General features: G+C 47.9%; 1 protein-coding gene across 7 annotated transcripts in view; it reads right to left on the reverse strand.

Annotated features, from left to right (window-relative positions):
* The window catches only part of dab2ipa (DAB2 interacting protein a), an 82,185-nt gene extending 60,676 nt beyond the window's left edge, over nt 1–21,509 (reverse strand). The window contains exons 1-2 of one of the 7 annotated variants that reach the window (XM_077004105.1): nt 5,067–5,211; nt 4,825–4,865 (exon numbers count right to left, since the gene is read on the reverse strand). Coding sequence is in view for 2 of the 7 variants with exons in the window: in XM_077004103.1 (XP_076860218.1) it covers nt 1,999–2,116 (118 nt within the window). In the remaining 5 variants the exon portion in view is untranslated. Of the gene's footprint in view, nt 1–398; nt 1,214–1,998; nt 2,355–4,824; nt 4,866–5,066; nt 5,212–14,207; nt 14,906–21,082 lie in introns of those variants that run through there. The other 6 variants (XM_077004104.1, XM_077004109.1, XM_077004103.1 and 3 more) reach the window with 6 other exon arrangements.
* Between the last annotated feature and the right edge of the window lie 442 nt (nt 21,510–21,951).

A 21,951-nucleotide genomic window follows, 5' to 3' on the forward strand; every position in this document is an offset into this window, starting at 1 on the left:
ACACACATGCACATACACACACGCATGCACACACATACACACACATACACACACGCATGCACACACATACACACACATGCACATACACACAAGCATGCACACACATACACACACATGCACATACACACACGCATGCACACACATACACACATGCATGCACACACATACACACACGCATGCACACACATGCACATACACACACGCATGCACACACATACACACACATGCACATACACACACGCATGCACACACATACACACACATGCACATACACACAAGCATGCACACACATACACACACATGCACATACACACAAGCATGCACACACACACACATGCATGCACACGCACACACATGCATGCACACGCAGATACACACATGTATGCACACATACGCACACGCACGCACTCCAACTCTGGCAGGGGTTGACGTAGGTTCTCAACAGTGCAGGTGTTGTGAGGACTGTCTCCCCAGAGGCTGGAGGGGGGTCACTCCAGAGCTGAGCTGCAGTGAGCCATGTTTAATCTTCACCAGGAGAGATGCTTGTTCACTCAACACACACTCAGAGAGAAAGAGAAATCAAAGCAGCATGTAGGAAGACCACATGTACACATTATACTACACTACACACAAGCGGACTTCAAGTGCACTAGACTACACGCAAGAGGAATACACGTGCATTACACAACACATGAGACTGCACGTGCACTACACTACACGTGAGGAATACACGTGCACTACACTACACGCAAGAGGAATACACGTGCATTACACAACACATGAGACTGCACGTGCATTACACTACACGTGAGAGGAATAGACGCCCACTACACTACACATAAGAGGAATACACGTGCACTACATTACACACAAGAGGAATACACATGCACTACACTACATGCAAGGGAATACACGTGCACTACACTACACGTGAGAGGAATACATGTGCACTACACGCAAGAGGAATACACGTACACTACACGTGAGAGGAATACACATGCACTAAACTACATGCAAGAGACATACACGTGCACTACACTACACATGAGACGAATACATGTGCACTACACTACATGTAAGAGGAATACATGTGCACTACACTACACGTAAGAGGAATACACGTGCACTACACTACACGTAAGACGAATACACGTAAACTACACGTGATACAACTGCACGTGCACTACACGTAAGAGGAATACACATGCACTACACTACACGTAAGAGGAATACATGTGCACTACACTACATGTAAGAGGAATACACGTGCACTACACTACACGCAAGAGGAATACACGTGCACTACACTACACGTGAGAGGAATACACGTGCCCGTAGCCCCAGACTCAAAGGCATCCTCCTTCCAACAAAAATAAAAAATTGTGAAATTGCAAGTGTTGTTTGAGCAACACTGAAATGCAGATGGTGTCACAGGCAGCATTCACAGTGCGTTTCTCCTCCCGCTTCACTAATTTGGAATTCAATCAGTCCCCTGGCACTTAGTAACCCCACGTCCTGTACTGGACACCTTAAGAAAGCCACTAAATTTGGCAGCGGTCATGGCAGCCTGCACTAAATGCCATCGCCTCTAATGCTTAAGGGTCCGCGTTTTATGACGAGAGCACTCAGCCCAGTCAAAGCGCCTCCAAACTCTGAAGGCTTTTTCATTCAGATCACAGCTCAGCACAGCACACCAGAGGCAAAGGGCAGAGGAGGAGATTAAACTGACTCCTTTTTGGATGGAGATTACACTGGTCATTATAGCACTAGCACCCAAAGATCAAGAGGGCCGTCTAATGTATAACACATCACATTTATATGCGGACTATATCACACACAGAATGTTTGGCTTAGATAAATCGAGCCGCATCATTGTGATACTGTATTAGAAACGTGATGTAAGATGAGTGTAAGAGCACAGAGCGGAGTGTTGCCGAGCTAGAGGGCACAGCAGGAGTTGGAGTTAGGGACAGGAAGGCGGAGGGAAGGTTTAGTTACCCCTGCTGGCTACACGACTCCGTCTACAGGAGGGACCCAGCCGCCAGTACCTGGTACAACCCAGCAGGCTGTGGTAGTAACACCTCCTCCTCAGAGCTCTCCTCACTGCTCCAGACATGGGCTTTGAAATCACGCTCGCACACACGCTCGCACGCTCTCTGCTGGAGAAGTGCGGTGGCCCCAGTCACGGAGACTTCAGAACAGAAGATCCGTTTGAGCTAAAAACGTTCTCGCTCCAGGAACTCCGGGTAGAGTGGCGAAGCCAGAGCTCAGATCTCCTCCGGCGAGTCAGAACCGAGTCACAACCGCTCCCTCCTCTCTGGGAGAGGGAGAGTGCGATGGAGAAAGACGAAAAATGCTTACTCCTCCCACGGACAGCCTGTGCATGCCCAGACCTGAGAGACGGGGGATGTGCAAGTGTGTGTGTCTGTAGAGAGACACAGAGAGAGACACGGGGGGTTGAGGGTGCAAGTGTGTTTGTGTGTGTGAGACAGAGTGTTGGTGGGGGGGGGGTGAGAGTGTAAGAGAGTGTGTGTGAGAGAGAGAAACAAAGAGGTATTTGGCATACCACTGACAACTCTGAGGAGGTCATAAATCACATGGAGAATGTGTGTGTACTGCAGGGGGCACCTCACATGCACCAACTAGCGCATCAGGACGGAGCCTGCTGGCCTCAGCTCATTCAGGACTTTGGGTATTCACAAACAAATGTGCCAAATTTCATTCTCTCTTCTTCTTTTGAAGACGATCAGTGACGGAAGGAAAACAGGCACTGTACACATTCTGGGTTTGTGCAGACAAACACCAGAACTGAAGAGGAGGTTCCAGCAGTCTGGCAGCACACAGAGCTCATTACTTTCTGTCTGAAAACTACTGTGAGCATCTCTGTTCCTAAATGTAAAACACGACGGCCTTTTATCCTGCAGGTTAAAACATCTACATGCAATTGACTCCACGCAGTATGACGGATGATTCTGGTCTATGGGACAGAACCCATGACTGATGATTCTGTCTGATGCTGTTTATCCAAATATGTATGGAGTGTGTATGGTGTGTGTATGGTGTGTGTATGGTGTGTGTATGGAGTGTGTATGCTAGTGGGGTTTTCGGATCTGTATTAGTGACTCTGCTCATGTGCTACGTAATCCCTGTTATCTGATGGTACATCATTTTTCTTATGGTTATTTTTCTTATGGTTATTTCTCTGCCACATTTTGGTTTTAGTCCCATAGTTTGAGATATCAACATTGGAGCAACATTGGAGTCTGATGGGGAACGACGTGTTTGCATACAGCTTCTAATAGGCCACATGGTTTTCTATTGATTTTATCCCTTAGGAAACGAATGGTGGAATGTTCACACTAACTACATATTACTACTGCTTAGCAACCAATTGGACATCCATGGCAATCTACAACAAAATTGCAACCAACTAGCAATATCATAGCAACTTCATAGAAGTTGGGATAACATAGCAACTACCTAGCAAGACCACAACAACCACCTGAAACACTACATCAACCATTTAGCACAATCCTAGCAACAACCTGTGATACAAAAGTAACCAGTTATCAACCACAGTAGCATAGCAACTACCTGGGATTCCATAGCATCCATTTAGCAATGGCGTAGCAACCACATAGCAACACTCTAGTAACCACCTGGCATACCATAGCAACTGGTTAGCAACCACCTAATAACAGCATTGCAAACACCTAGCAACTACTTAATAAAAGCATAGCAACTATCTACAACACCATAGCAACCACTTGGGATATCCTATTCTTTTCTACTTTTTTTAAACTAATGTTATTATATGTTGTATATTTTATTATTGCTTTTCAAACCACACAACAAGAGGTCATATTAAAAGGGTTCATATTTTACATTCTTCTTTTATATTTTTCCACTTACATTTGTGTGGCTTGTTATAAAAACAGTAAGGATTCATTTTTACGTGACCATTTCCAATCTCTCTTTAGCCCTTAGAAATAAGCACACTGTTGTTATTGCACCTTTAAGATGTACAGAAGACAAACAAGCTCAGTTCTGATTGTGCCTCATTCTAAAAGCACTCTCACAACACGCTGAAACACGCCTGACAACTACGATGTAAGTGGGCGGGGCTAAACAGCATGCTTTATTTCAATAAAGCCAAATAACATCAGTTTTCTGAGATGGGACCCTTTAAGACAGAAAAGGGGGGGGGGGGGTGGCAAACAATGCACTTTTATCAGTCACTCTGATGGGATGTTTTGTTTTGGATGTTCTTGTGAAGTTCTAACAGGTTACAAGTTCTAGCTTTTCCTTCTATGCGAGTGTAGCACACCATACACCACAGGCTGTTTGGCATCACACCGTCCCTGTAACGGCTGTGAGCAGGGGGGTGTTGGTGAGGGGGGTGGTGAGGGGGGGGTGAGGGGGGAAGGGGGGTGAGACACTCCCTTCCTCAGCTCTGTCACACTGCTCTTCTCCCCACCTGGTTCAACACCGCTGCTACGTTTACGGCTTTTCCTGCCGATGTAGCTACGTGCCAATTCGTGGGAAGAGCAGGAACAAGCAGAACTCAACTGTGCCGAGCTGCTTCTGGACCGGACCATCTTACAAACACACACACACACACACACACACTCACTCACACACTCTCTTACACATATACCACACACACACACATACCATACACACTTTGGATGCTGTGTTCATGTTAATATTGTGTCTGAACTTTGGCCCCAAAGTCATCGATGCTCTGTGTACACACATGCGCACACACACACACACACACACACACACACACACACACACACACACACACACGGTGTCACCTACCTGCAAAACCCACAGAACTCTGAAAATGACTACAGGACACGCTAGAGGACAAGAAAAGAAAGTATCTCGTTAGCAGACAGACAGAAGTGGTAAAGTATTTAATTAACAGGAAAACTAACTGACGAATCAGTCGTGCCACTAACAGACATGACAACGCTCGGCCGTCGGCCCGGGAGGCATGATGCCTGGATTCTGGCTGGAGAAAAGAACACAACGTCAAAACCCAAACGCTTGGCACGTACCTGCAGACGCAACCACACAGGCCATCAAACCAACTCTAGTGCGGCAGCAAGTTTCATCTCGCACTGCTGCAGAACACCACAGAACATGACGTGCAGCGTGCGCACCGTGAGCAGCCGTGGCGTTTAGCTCCAACAAACTCCACCTTTTCAAGAACAGACACGACCGACAGTGTTGCTGTTCTGATAATTGGACAGACGTCGGCACACGGCTCTCACTCCAAATGCTACAGTCATCACAGCACGGAGAGCGGAGGGTGTTCTCACAGTCCAGGGTCCTCAGCTGTCTGCTTAGCCGTCCCACCATGGCTTTACATGTCCAAATGATTATTTGAAACTAGATGTGTGCAGAGATTTAAGAGAATAACTGAGAAAGCCCACATGCAGATGTGTGTGAGAGAGAGAGAAAGAGAGAGGGAGAAAGAGAGAGAGAGGACCTAGTGTCATTCTCCCTGCTGGAGGTCAGGCTCCTAACCCCAGCATGAACTCTGAGAGAGAGAGAGAGAGAGAGAGAGAGAGAGAGAGAGAGAGAGAGAGAGAGAGAGAGAAGGGGACAGGGAGACAGAGCAGGTAAGGGATGGAAGAGTAACAGAGATGAAACTATAACTCATGTCTACTCTCTCAGACTGGGCTCACTGCAACAGCAGGTTTGACCCATGCCTCCTGAGTTCAGATACAACAGACCATCTGTTGATGCCCGTCAAGCCCGAGACCTTCGTAATGATTCAGGATTCCGCGCACACACTCGTAAAGCTGACTGTTTTGCACATGGACATTACTAGAAATGTTCTGCCTCCTGGAGTCTGGTTCATTGCCCGAGGCTGTGATGGACATCTGGTCAAGCATGACATCACTTCCTCTTTCTATGTCTCCTACTTCCTGCATGTGAGGAAGGCAGGATGTCATGGCATGAGTTGGGTGTGTTTTCACACAGAACCCAGAACACTGCAGTCATGCTACAAGAACTACCAACAAAATGGAGCTCAAAAGGAATTATAGTGGAGAGAGAGAGAGAGGGGGAGAGGGAGGGAGATAGAGAGATAGGGAGAGAGAGAGAGAGGGGGAGAGGGAGGGAGATAGAGAGATAGGGAGAGAGAGAGAGAGGGGGAGAGGGAGGGAAATAGAGGGAGAGAGAGAGAGGGGGAGAGGGAGGGAGATAGAGAGATAGGGAGAGAGAGAGAGGGAGATAGAGAGGGCTTGAGACAGAGACTTTGATTCTCTACTCAATGCCCGGAGTCAGCAACAGGAGTCTAAGACTATCTGGATACAGCATGGCTGGACTACAGCGAGAAAGAAAAATGCCAGAAAGATCGATGCGCAGTTTATTATTTCACTGTAAAAAATTATTGAAGATGGAAAGATGTCACATAACCCAGAACCAATCAGCTCCAATTCCATTCACTTACAAGCTAAAACCACACAGGACCCAGACATCATATGAGCTCCTTATCACTGATATCAGGACTACACACTGAATAATAGATTCACATCAGGACTACATTTTGAACAACATTCATATCAAGACTACAGATGGAATAACATATTCATATCAAGACCACATACTGAAAATCCCCAATATCCAGCACAAAGCTTAAAGGAGCACAAGAAAGACAAACAGCACAGATCCCACAAGGACACAGAAATGGACTCTATGTTTTCAAGGGACTCGCAGCCCCTATAACCCCTATAGCGCCTATAACCCCTATAGTCCCTATAACCCCTATAGCCCCTATAATCCCTATATAACCCCTATAGCCCCTAGAGCCCCTATAACCCCTAGAACCCCTATAGCCCCCAATGATCCTAAAGGAGATGCAGGAGCAGCCCGGACGCCCATGGCAACAAGCCCTGAACAATCCCTGAAGGATCAAATCAATAAGGAAAAACACATCTTCCTCTGGATCAATGGCATCAGTGCAGTGTTAATGAAGCCTGGTTCACAACCACCTTACAAGACGCAGGGGCAAAAAAACCACAATAACCCTTACAGGAAACACAAATGAAGGGATGGAGAAGACAAAGGAGTAGGAAGAAGCCGATGGCCTGATCAAGTTAACACAAACCAGTGAACACAAACCAGCACCTCAGTCTCGCCCACCTACGCTGCATGAAGGGGCAGGGCGGGTAAATTATCTGACGCCTGGAACACTGGTCTCCAGGCTGGTTGAGTGCCCTAAAATCAGACATTAGCCGCATGAGCGCTTTTAGCTAGGAGTGCTAAAAGACATTCCAGAAGAACTTACGATGAGTCAAAAAGTTGTTAATTCAAACTTGTGTATATAAAAACGCATTTTACGTGATTTTTTGTGGATTTTTTTACCCCACACAGACTCAGTGAAGTGAATGTCTTCTCCTTTCCAGCTGGCTAGGACATTCCTTGCAGGCTGCTTCCACAAGAAACCATGTGACAGACCATATGTTCAAAAAATAAAGAAAGAATTAAAAAGCCCCACCACACGCATCCATGCATAATGCATATTCTTACTACGTCCAGTGCAGACTTCATGGCACTTGATCGTACATGTTATCACTGCGGAGGAGTTAGTTCTGCACGGAGGCTTCATACGTGCAACAATTCACCTCTTGCAGCAGTGTGAATGAGCAGAATGACAGATATCCTCCTCTGTTCCGTGTGCACGGAATCTCCTGTGGGGGCTTGAAACGAGTCACCGTTAAAAGGACCATACGCGTGGGATCACCTCACCTCTCGGGGCATTTTCCCCAGGAGGCAGTGACAACCCACTCGTTTGGTTTGGAACACGAAATCTCCACAGCTTTACAGGAGACAGTGGAATTGACTCACGGGAGCGCCAGGGCTGAACTGTAAATTTGACTAGGGAGCATGCTGCAACCAAAGAAACGCACTAAAGAACTTTAGATTCCTGCTGCCGGAAAAAAAGGGACGCCGCAAGTAAAACGTTGACAACCACCGCCCCCTTCTGGCCGAAAACGAAAGTGTTCACAGCAGGGAACTCGTTACATGCAGGCGAATTTAACCGAAACGTTCATTCCAAACAGTATCTTCGCAGCCTGAATTACATATTTAAATGCACTTTAAGCTTCATATTAACTCAGTAACATGCTGTTACATAACTATGATAGCTGATTGTGCTACCGTTACAAGTAATGCAAATCAAAATAATGCGATAATAAAAGTTTCCCCTATCAGCTGTATGAAACATTAATGCTTCTCATGAACATCTACTATGAATGGTATTCAGAGGTGGTGGGTTTTTTAATGTATATTTCTGCCGTTGTGAATTTAAATGGACTCATTCCAGGAATAGAAAGTCCTAATGAGCTGACGGACTGCTTTGGTTATAACTGCTGAATAAGCTTCTGGCATCCTCAGTAATGCTGGAAGCAAGACGCTGCTGCTGTGTGCCACAGCACGGAGGCAAAGGTCTGCACTGGAAATCCACTCTGCACTACAGCTCACATGCAAATGGTTTACAGATGTTCTGAAGTTCTAACTGCTTTGTTTGTTTGTAAACAAATGCATTCCGTATGTAGGAGCTTTGCTCCTGGTGAGAGTTCTGCGAGGAGATGGGTTCAGCTCGCAGTGAAGATGAAGCCAACAGGAATCACCTTCGACCATCTTTGGAACCTCTGCACGATTTCACTTGCAAATGACAAATGTACACACATCAAATACTGAGCGGTGTGTGTATATAGCCATGTCGCATATTCAGACCGCAAGAAATATGAAGGAGGTTTCACACATGCACAGCCTGAATCAGCAGCGTGGCATGTGGCCCATGTAAACGTACATGACACAGAACAACACAGTGCTGTTCCACACCGACGCCTGATGTGATGACACCTTTTTACAGACCATTGATTCTTCCACCTAATCACAGAGATATCGTTCCGTCAGGCGAGACAAAGGTGATTGTTTTCACCTCAGCTGAACACAGAAACATGTTCTGCTGAGATAGCAAAATCCCCTCTGTGGAGACAGAAGACCCGTCACCACAACCCCTCCGTGGAGACAGAAGACCCGTCACCTCACCACAACCCCTCCGTGGAGACGGAGCACACCGAGACCCACACTCGCTCACGGCCGGACTGCCGTGTGACTCCCTGGGGGAAGGTGGGCGTTGGGGTGTCAGCCTGTGCATCCTGGATTATAATCCATGAAGCTCGCTCGGTACGTTAATGCAAGAGGAGAAATCAGTTTGGACTCTGCTCTGCTGCAGATTACGCACTGTGGACATTAACCGTTTCGGTGTGTGTTTCACACTGAAAACCAGCTTGTCTGCTGCTGCAGAGTGAAGACGTGTACATTAGTTCTGGACATGAAAACGTCTGGGCAGAGTGTGCGAGAGAAGCTCGACGGTGGTGCAGTACGGCCGGTGGGGACATACAGCACATACGGAATACTGAACAGCTGCTACAACCCGGCGGAAGAGCTGCTACGCAGAGCTCGACTGCTGCCTCCATCTGAACCCTGAAGCCGGCACCTCGGGGTCTGCGTGCTCTTTAAGCACAGCCAACGCATCCAGCACCAGTCCTGCAGCTCCATACGAGCCCCGGGCCAAACCTCCACCACAAAGACATCCCTGGAAGCGCTTAGAAGTTACTTCCTCCCTATGAACAGAACACTTCTCGGCACAGAAGACGAGGACATGCGGCTCGGATCCCTCAGACACGAATGTACCCAGAGTGCTCGGCGTGGCCTTGTTCTGAGGACGGTCGTTAAGAGTGCTCCGGCAACGTGCCAAACAGACGGCTCGTCTCCTACAAGTAGAGGCACTCAGAGTGTGATGGAGCATGTACCTGCAGCCGCGCCGCGCTCTCCCGGGGGAGGAGCTCGTGCCCAACCGCGCTCTGGCGAAACGGCTGTACGGCGATTCCTGTGGCTGCAGGCGGCGAGACCGCCAGTCGCCGCCCAGCCAGACCGTCAGAGCAGACCTGTTATTATTTCATCAGACCGACACAAATGCACAACTGAAATCACTGCAAGCTTCAGCATGGATCAGCGCGTCAGCAAAACGGGGCTCTTCGAGAATGTTCAGAAAGGCTCAGAAACAAGTCAAAAATCTAGTCAGTATCAAAGAGACATAAATTCCTTTCCATCCCTTTTTTAGATTAATATTAGAACATTTTGAGAACATTTAATTTCAGGTTGTTAGACTAAAATGAAATCAGTCTATGCCAACTCTTCCCACAAAAATCTGCTCTCTCACACATACAGCTGAGGGTGTGCAACACACACACACACACACACACACACACACACACACACACACACACACACACACACACACACACACACACACACACACACACACCACACACACACACACACACACACACACACACACACACACACAGCAGGAGAGTCTGAATTCAACCTTCGTGCCAGACCAGGGTCTCGGCGGTCAGGGGGATTGAGCAGCAGTCCTGTGAGCACTGATGCGTCCCTGTAACCACGAGACAGACTCGACCCTGTCAGTCCAGCCACGGAGGGCGTGGCCTCTGAGGGCGTGGCCGCCCTGTCTGCCTCACTCTGGCCTGTGCCGACACCAATACTTTACACAAACAGGTTCACGCTTCAGGAGCAATAAGGGTATTTTGATTTGACATTGCTGAAGTATATGCTTATATTTAATGTTCATAATTTTGTTTATGGCTTATGCTACTTTATATCATGTTATGTTTCAGTTTCAGCTAAATTAAGCAACAATAACAGATCATAAAATTAACAGTAATGACTACAAACACAACATTACTTTAGACCTGTCCTCAATTCTATCATTTGAAAGCACATTTAACTATTCTGCTGACACTCAAAATCATGGATGAAAGCCTTTGTCCAATCTTATCTACAGCTTCACAGTCATAACATGCATGTCCTGCAATTTTAACCTTGTCTCAAGATCTCGGCCTTTCCAGTTTTCAACACCCCTGCTGCGTCTGAAAAGGTGATGAGGAGTTTCTGCTTTGACTTACAGCCATGACTGCCGTCTCCTCCGTACCAGCCACTTCAACAGACTTGTGCGTCAGCGTGATTACACACCCGTGCAGCCATGCAAATTTGGGTTTGAAGCTTCAGTTCATGTTCGCTTCAAGTGTCAGAATGGAGAAGGAGATGCTCAGAGTGGTGTTGAGTGTGGCACACACGCCTTCTGGATATTGCGTTTCAGAAACTGCTAATTTCCCAAGACTTCTGGTCTCCGCTTCCAACAGCTTAAGGAATCCAAGCTGTAAAGAATTAAGGCTGTTCCAAGAGCCAAAGGGCTCCTAACTGGTACAAGTATGGTGTTTCAAATATAGTGGCCTGTGAGTGCATACTGACGCCAGGCTGTCATGATAAGATCAGACCCTTTAAGATACTCTGACTTCTCTGGAATGCTGCCCGGTGCACACAGAACACAACTTAGCCATCCAATCCCCCTATACTGTGGAGGAGCCAGACACACACACACACACACACACACACACACACACACACACACACACTCTCACACCAAGATGCACACATGCATAACTCAACAAAGATGTACATGTGCACAGACAGACAAACTAAGATACCGACACACAGACAGACCGACACACTGCCCAGGTACCGTATGCTCGATCGTTCAAATGCACACGCACGCACATGCCTCAAGCAGTCAGATCAGTTGCTGTGGAAGAGAGTAAACATTTTCTGAACACACTGGGTGCTAAACAAAAAACGCCGCAGGAGAACACCTGAGTGCAGTCGCAGGCATGACATGAATGACAAGAATGAGTGGAGAGGAGTTTCTGCAGACAGAACCAGATAGAACCAGACAGGACCAGACAGAACCAGATAGAGCCAGACAGAACCAGACAGAACCTGATCCGGCCGCGTCCCACTCACCTCCACTCTCCTCTCCTCGGAGTTAAGGCGGTGTCTGAGATTGTGGTGGTCTAATGCTACTGGCTCCTGCCCTGCACATGACTGGTCTCACTGGTCAGCTCTGCTTAAGGAGGAAAGTGACCTAATTAGTGAGTTCAGGCGGTGCTGTAACACAAACCTGCAGCCCATGATTGACATATGTGGTGTGCTTTGTCTGTAGTTTAGGAGGAAATATACAAATGGCGTCCATGGAGCAAACACGTATGCCCTGGTTTCTGCATGCAATTTTTACACTGTGCAAACCAAAGAACCAGTTCAATAAACAGAAAGGTCTAATTAAGTCTAATGCAAGTGTAATTGCAAAGACATCAATTTGAAATCATCTTGCTCGGCTGCTGATACTTTTTCCGACAAGGGAAAAGGAAAACTGCCACATGATGCAAGCGGGGAGTGGAGGCTGTGGGAGATCCGGCAGGGCGTTCCCTCTGGAGGCCAGCTCGCCTCCTCTGTTCACCCAGCTCGCCTCCTCTGTTCACCCAGCTCGCCTCCTCTGTTCACCCAGCTCTCTGTTCACCCAGCTCGCCTCCTCTGTTCACCCAGCTCGCCTCCTCTGTTCACCCAACCTGCCTCCTCTGTTCACCCAGCTCGCCTCCTCTGTTCACCCAGCTCGCCTCCTCTGTTCACCCAGCTCGCCTCCTCTGTTCACCCAGCCTGCCTCCTCTGTTCACCCAGCTCGCCTCTTCTGTTCACCCAGCTCGCCTCTTCTGTTCACCCAGCTCGCCTCCTCTGTTCACCCAGCTCGCCTCCTCTGTTCACCCAGCTCGCCTCCTCTGTTCACCCAGCCTGCCTCCTCTGTTCACCCAGCTCGCCTCCTCTGTTCACCCAGCTCGCCTCCTCTGTTCACCCAGCTCGCCTCCTCTGTTCACCCAGCCTGCCTCCTCTGTTCACCCAGCTCGCCTCTTCTGTTCACCCAGCCTGCCTCCTCTGTTCACCCAGCTCGCCTCCTCTGTTCACCCAGCTCACCTCCTCTGTTCACCCAGCCTGCCTCCTCTGTTCACCCAGCTCGCCTCCTCTGTTCACCCAGCTCGCCTCCTCTGTTCACCCAGCCTGCCTCCTCTGTTCACCCAGCTCACCTCCTCTGTTCACCCAGCCTGCCTCCTCTGTTCACCCAGCTCACCTCCTCTGTTCACCCAGCCTGCCTCCTCTGTTCACCCAGCTCGCCTCCTCTGTTCACCCAGCCCGCCTCCTCTGTTCACCCAGCCTGCCTCCTCTGTTCACCCAGCTCGCCTCCTCTGTTCACCCAGCCTGCCTCCTCTGTTCACCCAGCTCGCCTCCTCTGTTCACCCAGCCTGCCTCCTCTGTTCACCCAGCTCGCCTCCTCTGTTCACCCAGCTCGCCTCCTCTGTTCACCCAGCCTGCCTCCTCTGTTCACCCAGCTCGCCTCCTCTGTTCACCCAGCTCACCTCCTCTGTTCACCCAGCTCACCTCCTCTGTTCACCCAGCTCGCCTCCTCTGTTCACCCAATTAGCCGGTCTCAGCTGCCCCTCCCTTGTCGCTTCCACCCTGCTAATTAAAAACTCACACAATGGGCTCCCACCATCATACCCCAGGCTCCCGCACCCCTGCCAGGAACCACGTTCGCCTGCCGCCACAAACCAAAAGCGTCATCTCGCGGACGACGCCACCCAGGGCCGAAGCTCTTTGACTCAAGTCTAAACGTAAGCCTCTTTTTTCAAGGCTGTGCTAACTGTAAAATGGGTAAACAAATACACAAATATGCCTAAATACATTCTGTGGTTAGGTTAGACCATACGAGCATAGGCTGTTTTCTATTAGCATGGTGATCGGACTCAGAAAATGGGCAGAGCATCACCAAGCAACTGGCGAAGGCTGCGATGGCTGCCACCCTTCTAAATGGAGGAGAGGAGCCTATATTTAAGTGGCCAGATGGCGGGGAGAGAGCTCCTCGTGCTTTCTGAGCCCCGTCCTTCGCTCGACTGTTGTGCGCTGTTGCCTAGAGAAAAGGGTCAATACCAGCATTATGTTAGCTGTCTCGACGCTGCGGGTTTCAAAGCAGGGACCATAACGGACCACGGAATATCCCGACCCAGAAGGGAGAACAAAAGTGTCACAAAAGTAAGGAGGGAGAAAGTGTGGGTGGTGAGAGAGAGAGAGAGAGAGTGAGAGAAAGAGAGCAAACAAAAGACAGGAAGAGAGAGTAGGAGTGGGAAAAAAAGTAAAAACTTTCAGAGAAGCAATTTAACAAATGCAAAACATCTAAATCATGAAGCATTAATTGTCGATATTGGTGATACCTTCAGAGCACGAGCTCAGCAGCCCACACTCCTGTGATCCTTCCGGGATTTATGGCCTGTTAAAAGTCTCGCACCTTTCTGCAGCCTGTTTCAAAGCACTGGAATGTGTCTCCGTAAGATGGATTTCATCTCAGCAGCACATTCATACCACCTGCCCAGAAGCCCCGGGCCATAAATATACTCATTCACTCTCTAATGACACTAATGGCAAGTTTTGGATTGAAAAAGTCACACAAATTAATAGCATTTGGCACCTTGTACGCAGACTTCCAAAAAACAGGGAGAGGGTAACAGTTAGAAGGACTGGAGAGTGAGTGGTGAACCCTAACAGCCCAGTCTGTGACAGTGGCGGTGGAGGAACAAAACGTCCTTAGCAGCTTGCCTGCGCTTCTGCTAGCGTCCGGATGGAATGGCGCGATGGTGGTCAGAGGTAGCGCGCGCGCGCAGGGGAGGCAGCCTGTCTGGGTTCATGTCAGAGCCCGACCCATAAAGCACCGCGCGGCTTCAACCGAGTAGCTCAGCGGCCAGATTCCAGCCCACCGCGGGCCGAGCTTGAAGCAAAAATTCCCCAATTGTTCCCTCCACTGTGGGGCGCGAGCTGGCCCCGCCCACTTCCCTGAAGAAAAGACTAAATGAAAAGGAGGGAGGAAGGAAAAAAAAGAAACACAGCAGGGATCAGTGGTGTTCCTCCCTTTCACGATCAGCTAAGAAGCCTGCGTACAGCTCTCTCCCCTCTCTGTGTGTCTCTCTCGTTTGTTTGGGGGTGACAAGTCCCCTGGAGGTCTGAATTCCTCAGTAATATTAGCCAATCAGAGAGCAGGCAGTGAAGAGTGTGGTAAGAGGAGGCCCTGCTTGCCCTTCTACTCTTTAATCTGGCAGCACTTGAAGAGTCTCGGCTAGCACACCACAACAGCTACAAAAGGACGACATAAGGGCCCGTAGCTGCACAGCCAAAACAGAGCAGTCTAATCAGCCTCACAACACAGTCTAATCAGCCTCACAATAACAGCACAGTCTAATCGTCCTCATAACGGTCTAATCAGCCTCTCAACACAGTCTAATCAGCCTCACAATAACAGCACAGTCTAATCATCCTCATAACGGTCTAATCAGCCTCTCAACACAGTCTAATCAGCCTCACAACAACAACAGCACAGTCTAATTAACCTCATAACGGTCTAATCAGCCTCTCAACACAGTCTAATCAACCTCATAACACAGTCTAATCAGCCTCACAAGACAGTCTAATCAGCCTCACATCACAGTCTAATCAGCCTCACAACAACAACACAGTCTAATCAGTCTCACAATAACACAGTCTAATCAGCCTCACAACACAGTGTAATCAACCTCACAACAACACTCGTGCCCTAGCCTAGATATAGCAGCTGTACTTTGAAATGTAGCATGTCTTAAGTAAGTCTGCACATTGCTATTACTATTATTCATTTTTACACATTATAAATTAATACCATTAATATATGGTATTATATATTATTATAATAAAAAGAGACAGTCTAATCAGCCTCACAACACAGTCTAATCAGCCTCACATCACAGTCTAATCAGCCTCACAACAACAACACAGTCTAATCAGCCTCACAACAACAGCACAGATTAATCAGCCACACAACAACAACACAGCCTAATCAGCCACACAACACAGTCTAATCAGCCTCACAACAACAGCACAGACTAATCAGCCATACAACAACTCCACAGTCTAATCAGCGGCACAACAACAACACAGTCTAATCAGCCACACAACAACAACACAGTCTAATCAACGACACAACAACAACACAGTCTAATCAGCCACACAACACAGTCTAATCAGCCTCACAACAAAAGCACAGACTAATCAGTGACACAACAACACAGTCTAATCAGCCACACAACAACAACACAGTCTAATCAGCCACACAACACAGTCTAATCAGCCTCACAACAACAGCACAGACTAATCAGCCATACAACAACTCCACAGTCTAATCAGCGGCACAACAACACAGTCTAATCAGCCACACAACAACAACACAGTCTAATCAACGACACAACAACAACACAGTCTAATCAGCCACACAACACAGTCTAATCAGCCTCACAACAAAAGCACAGACTAATCAGTGACACAACAACACAGTCTAATCAGCCACACAACAACAACACAGTCTAATCAGCCACACAACACAGTCTAATCAGCCTCACAACAACACAGCCTAATCAGCCTCACAACACAGTCTAATCAGCCACACAACAAAACACAGTCTAATCAGCCTCACAACAACAGCACAAACTAATCAGCCACACAACAACAACACAGTCTAATCAGCGACACAACAACACAGTCTAATCCGCCACACAACACAGTCTAATCAGCCTCACAACAACAGCACAGACTAATCAGCCATACAACAACTCCACAGTCTAATCAGCGGCACAACAACAACACAGACTAATCAGCCTCACAACAACACAGTCTAATCAGCCACACAACACAGTCTAATCAGCCTCACAACAACAGCACAGACTAATCAGCCACACAACAACACAGTCTAATCAGCGACACAACAACACAGTCTAATCAGCCACACAACAACAACAGTCTAATCAGCCACACAACACAGTCTAATCAGCCTCACAACAACAGCACAGACTAATCAGCCACACAACAACAACACAGTCTAATCAGCGACACAACAACACAGTCTAATCAGCCACACAACAACAGCACAGTCTAATCAGCCATACAACAACTCCACAGTCTAATCAGCGACACAACAACACAGTCTAATCAGCCACACAACAACAACACAGTCTAATCAGCCACACAAGACAGTCTAATCAGCCTCACAACAACAGCACAGTCTAATCAGCCACACAACAACACAGTCTAATTAGCGACACAACAACACAGTCTAATCAGCCACACAACAACACAGTTTAATCAACGACACAACAACACAGTCTAATCAGCCACATAACACAGTCTAATCAGCGTCACAACAACACAGTCTAATCAGCCTCACAACACAATCTAATCAGCCTCACAACAACAGCATAGACTAATCAGCCACACAACAACAACACAGTCTAATCAGCGACACAACAACAACACAGTCTAATCAGCCTCACAACAACACAGTCTAATCAGCGACACAACAACAACACAGTCTAATCAGCGACACAACAACACAGTCTAATCAGCCACACAACACAGTCTAATCAGCCTCACAACACAGTCTAATCAGCGACACAACAACAACACAGTCTAATCAGCCACACAACAACAACACAGTCTAATCAGCCACACAACACAGTCTAATCAGCCTCACAACACAGTGTAATCAACCTCACAACAACACTCGTGCCCTAGCCTAGATATAGCAGCTGTACTTTGAAATGTAGCATGTCTTAAGTAAGTCTGCACATTGCTATTACTATTATTCATTTTTACACATTATAAATTAATACCATTAATATATGGTATTATATATTATTATAATAAAAAGAGATGTTTTCTGTTTTGGCAACATAATGAGGGATATTAGGGATCCTTAACCTGAAGTTCCTTCTCTTTTTAACAAATGAGTGATAAAACTGCTATCGAACATTTCCACATACTCAACAACTACAACAATAATAATGTCACTTACTACATGATAATTACATTACATATCAATCATGGCTATATGACATTTTTTGGTCTATTTCATAGCCAATTCATCCTGTTTTCACATGTATCGTAAAACCAAACACCGCAATTAACATCTAACTAACATCTAGTGTATCTTTGGGAAGCAGTGAAGGGTGACATCTGTTTCACATGACAAGCCAGAATGAAACCACACATCAACCTCACCAAGGGCAACAGCCAAAACAAAGTTCCTATGGCGATAAAAGCTGTGGGCATCAAGCATCCTAGCAACGGCTACGGAGGTTCAGATATCCACACTTTGGCTGGAGAGGAGACGGAACATTCAGGCTCCATTGAGAACCAGATGATATACACGCGCACCTGTTTTTAAAAACCCACAAAAGCTGTTGTGACTGTCCAAACTACAGAACTAAGGCTGTTCTGGGGTCAGAGTGCAAAGGTTCACTGTGTTCAGACAGTAGGGACACTAAACTTGCTCCAGATGACACTACTACTCCAGTGAAACTTTACACACAATACACAGAGATTCTTTTTTCTCTTTTGCAGTTATTAGGTCCACTGCTGGGGAGATCAGAGAGCTGAGGAACCTGCTCCATGCGAACCTCGACATCCTCCTCAAACAGGGGAAGGATTGAGGTTGAGGGTCTTGGACAGCTGTGGCTTCCCCGCACAAAGGCGCTTGTGTGCAGCGAGTCAGCCCGCCATGTGACCGCCGGCCCACCTCCCGCACAAAAGAATTCCAGCTTCGCACGTCACAGGGCTACCGGCACGGGACAGCCTGTGCGGCATTAAACACCACAGTAGACGCCTTGCAAGATGGGGATGTAGTACTGAGACTCCATGCTAAGCACTATGCAGTCTGGACCTGGTCAATTCGTTGCCTGGATGTCGGGCTTAAGACAAAACATGCACAAAAAACCAAATAGTATCACAGAAAAGCCAGGAGCAGATGCAGGAATGTGTTCTGGGTCTGGGGTATCTTCACTGGGGCCTAGACGACCTGTAGGGTGCTAATCTGCTTCCCTAAAATGGATGTTCTGTGAGTGAGCTCTGTTTGCCATCACACAGTCTGTCCTCATAAATTTCCAGGTCATTACAATTATGCCACTGTGGTTATGACATTTTCAGGCAGAAGGGTGATTACAGATTCCAGTAACTCCTTCTTACGCCCTTTAAAGTATGGCGTGGGAGGGAGTTTTTGAGGACAAGGCCACCCACCACTAATTAACCACTATCCCTTACATTCCTGGGCATGCAATTTCAACACCAGCATCACCCCCAGTACGCTTTCTTTAGGATTCTGCCAATGAAAAACTCTGGCAGGTGATTTGGTCAACCTAAACGTTTACCTGCCGAAAACAACTTTGAATTAAAAACATACAGTTTGTGACAGCTTTATAACCCCCACCAATTATCACCATTACAAAACTGTAACTTTAACCTTCTCATTATGTTTGGCTACCCAGGCATTAATGGCTCATAGGTGAGATATGCAAACCCTGAGAGACAACCTGAGGGTTTTTGAAGACTTAATGTGCTGCTACATTCCAAACGCTCAGTGTTTGAACAGCAGAAGAGACACAGGTCTGCCCTTCCCATCATCCCACACTCCCAACCCGCACCACGAGGCCATTCGTAGGAGTCAACCCTGGGTTTGACCTCTCAGCCCCGCAAGTGAAGGGCACCAGAGGGTCGTCAGGGTCTGCACCCTGGGGGAGCGGGCAACCCGATCCATCCCCCATCACGCCATGGGCCGACAAGGGCCACCATGGGCCCCGTGAGCAGAGCCACATGGTGCTCAATAGATGACTGAAGGGACGTGAACATGTTCAAACTATATTAGGAGATTACTCTCATCCCCATACTGCCGAGATCGCTTCTATTCCAAGACCGTCAAGATGATGCCCTACATCTGGGACTAATCCTCCGTTTAGATCCAGCAATGAATTGCTTTCAACATGTCACCATTGCCCCATGTTCATTGTCTCACATCCTGTCAGAACAGACAAAGCAAGAAATTGTTCTCGCAGAATGTTTTGGCTAGGCTGATAAAAACTTGTTTGGTATTTTGCGGCTGGTCTGGACAAGGATGGTGCCAGGAACACTTTGGCATTCACAGTGTCTCTGACGGTCCTTCAGACGAGGACTAAATGCCAACAAGTCGTGAGTTCTCACACAGACAGAATCAACACAACTAACGAGCATTAATTATTCCTTCAGCCACAACGTGTTTGAGCCCCGGTCGATGTGCAAGCAGACTCCCAGTGTCAGCCATGACCAAGGTCTAAACGTCGTGCTCTTTGCATCCGTGAATATCTTTGCCATTAGCAAAATAAAAAATAAACATACAAAAAAACCCCCCATTTCTAACAGCACAAAAAACCTTAATGAGATCATCAGTGAGGATGATCAAATGATTACATATGGGGTCAGGTGTAAGGTTGATGACGGTCAGGTGAAGGGTCAATGACGGTCAGGTGAATGGTCAAAAGTCAGCTCTAGCTTCATAAACGTCACAGCAGACAGACACTGGGTCAAACAAAGGGGAAGCGTGATGCAGTCGGCTGTGAGGGCCAGAGTGCTGCAGAGGAAGGGTCACGTCTGAGATCACGTCTGGGTCACGTCTGAGAAGTCGAGGTGGCGTTCAGCACACCACTGCTGCCTGCGTAACAGCTCCAACTCAAGTCGCCTGCTCTGCTCTTCACAGGAAGATGAAGAACAGTTGAGGGTTTGGAGGGAGAACGTGCTGAGCTGGCGTGAGGACAAACAGGTTAAACGTTGGTCTGGAATTCAGATTCTGGCTGGATGCAATGTACAGTAAGAACATGTTAAAGTTTCTCAGCTTTATAACAAGTAGCCTGAAATGTTTTCTGTAGTTTGTCCATCTTCTCCTCCTTTTCCACATCTAACAGCCGGCAGACTGTTGAGGGAAAAGCGGCTCGGAAGGTAATTACACACATTCCACATGAGTAAGTAGTGTTTTTATCCCAAAGACAAAGGAACCCAAGCATTCCCATAAAAAGAACCACTCTCAGCCTCACCAACAACCCCTGATCTCTTTCACAGACCTGACGGCGCAGGCACACACACACACACACACACACACACACACACACACACACACACACACACACACCTCGCATCGCTGCCTTGCTCAAAGAAGCTCCCTGGCTTTGCTTTGAAAAAGAAAAGTGATTCCAAAAAATTGCCCCCTTACCACGGTGGCTGTCCAGGCTGGCTGCATTGTTGCCCTCCATGGTGTCAGCGCGGGGGCAGACGGGGCAGAGGCAGGAGGGCCGGGGGCCGGTGGTGGGGGGTGCGAGGAGGCTGTGCTCCCCGCGAGAGCCGCACGCTGCCTCTGGTGCGGTGTGTGTAGCGCTCCCGGAGCTGCCCGGCCTGGTGCGGCGGGCAATGTGTGGTAAGCAGGACGGGGGCCGGCCTACACTACTGCTGGGCCTCTCAGCGCACGCTGGTGCTCTTAAAGACACAGCGCAGACTTTCTCTCCTGAGCTTGTTTCTGCACCCCCCCCTCTCTTTCTCTCTCTCTCTGCCACCCTTCACATCTCTCCTGCTCTGTCTTTTTTCACTCTCTCTCTATCACTCTTGTTGTCAACCTCTTTTACTTTTCCACTCCTCTCTATGAAGCACTCTCTCTCTCCGTCTCTCTATAAAGCTCTCCCTCTCTCTCTATTAAGCTCTCTCCTTCTCTATAAAGCCATCTCTCCCTCCCTCTCTCTATAAAGCTCTCTCTCTCTCTCTCTCCTTCTCTCTCCCCAGCCCTGCCTCCCAGATGTGCGTCTTAACATTCTCCCAGAAGCATGCTCGTGTGTACAGCTTGTCTGACCCACACATGCATCAAATCATTACTGTGAGCAAATAAACAGTCTGACTAGAAAAGTTTCCAGCAAGGTTAGACAAAAGCCCCTGAGAAATCCTGTCTGAGTACATTACAGTTGAATTCAGGGCAATTATAAGGGCACATCCTTATTTCTAAACAATGCTTCCTCTAAACAAATGAGTGCAAACTCAGAAGCGCAGACATTTCCATTGTGCTGTGAGCTGACCAATCACAGCTGGCCCACCCGG

The sequence above is a fragment of the Brachyhypopomus gauderio genome, chromosome 4 (genome assembly GCF_052324685.1).
Source record: "Brachyhypopomus gauderio isolate BG-103 chromosome 4, BGAUD_0.2, whole genome shotgun sequence".
Classification (NCBI taxonomy): domain Eukaryota; kingdom Metazoa; phylum Chordata; class Actinopteri; order Gymnotiformes; family Hypopomidae; genus Brachyhypopomus; species Brachyhypopomus gauderio.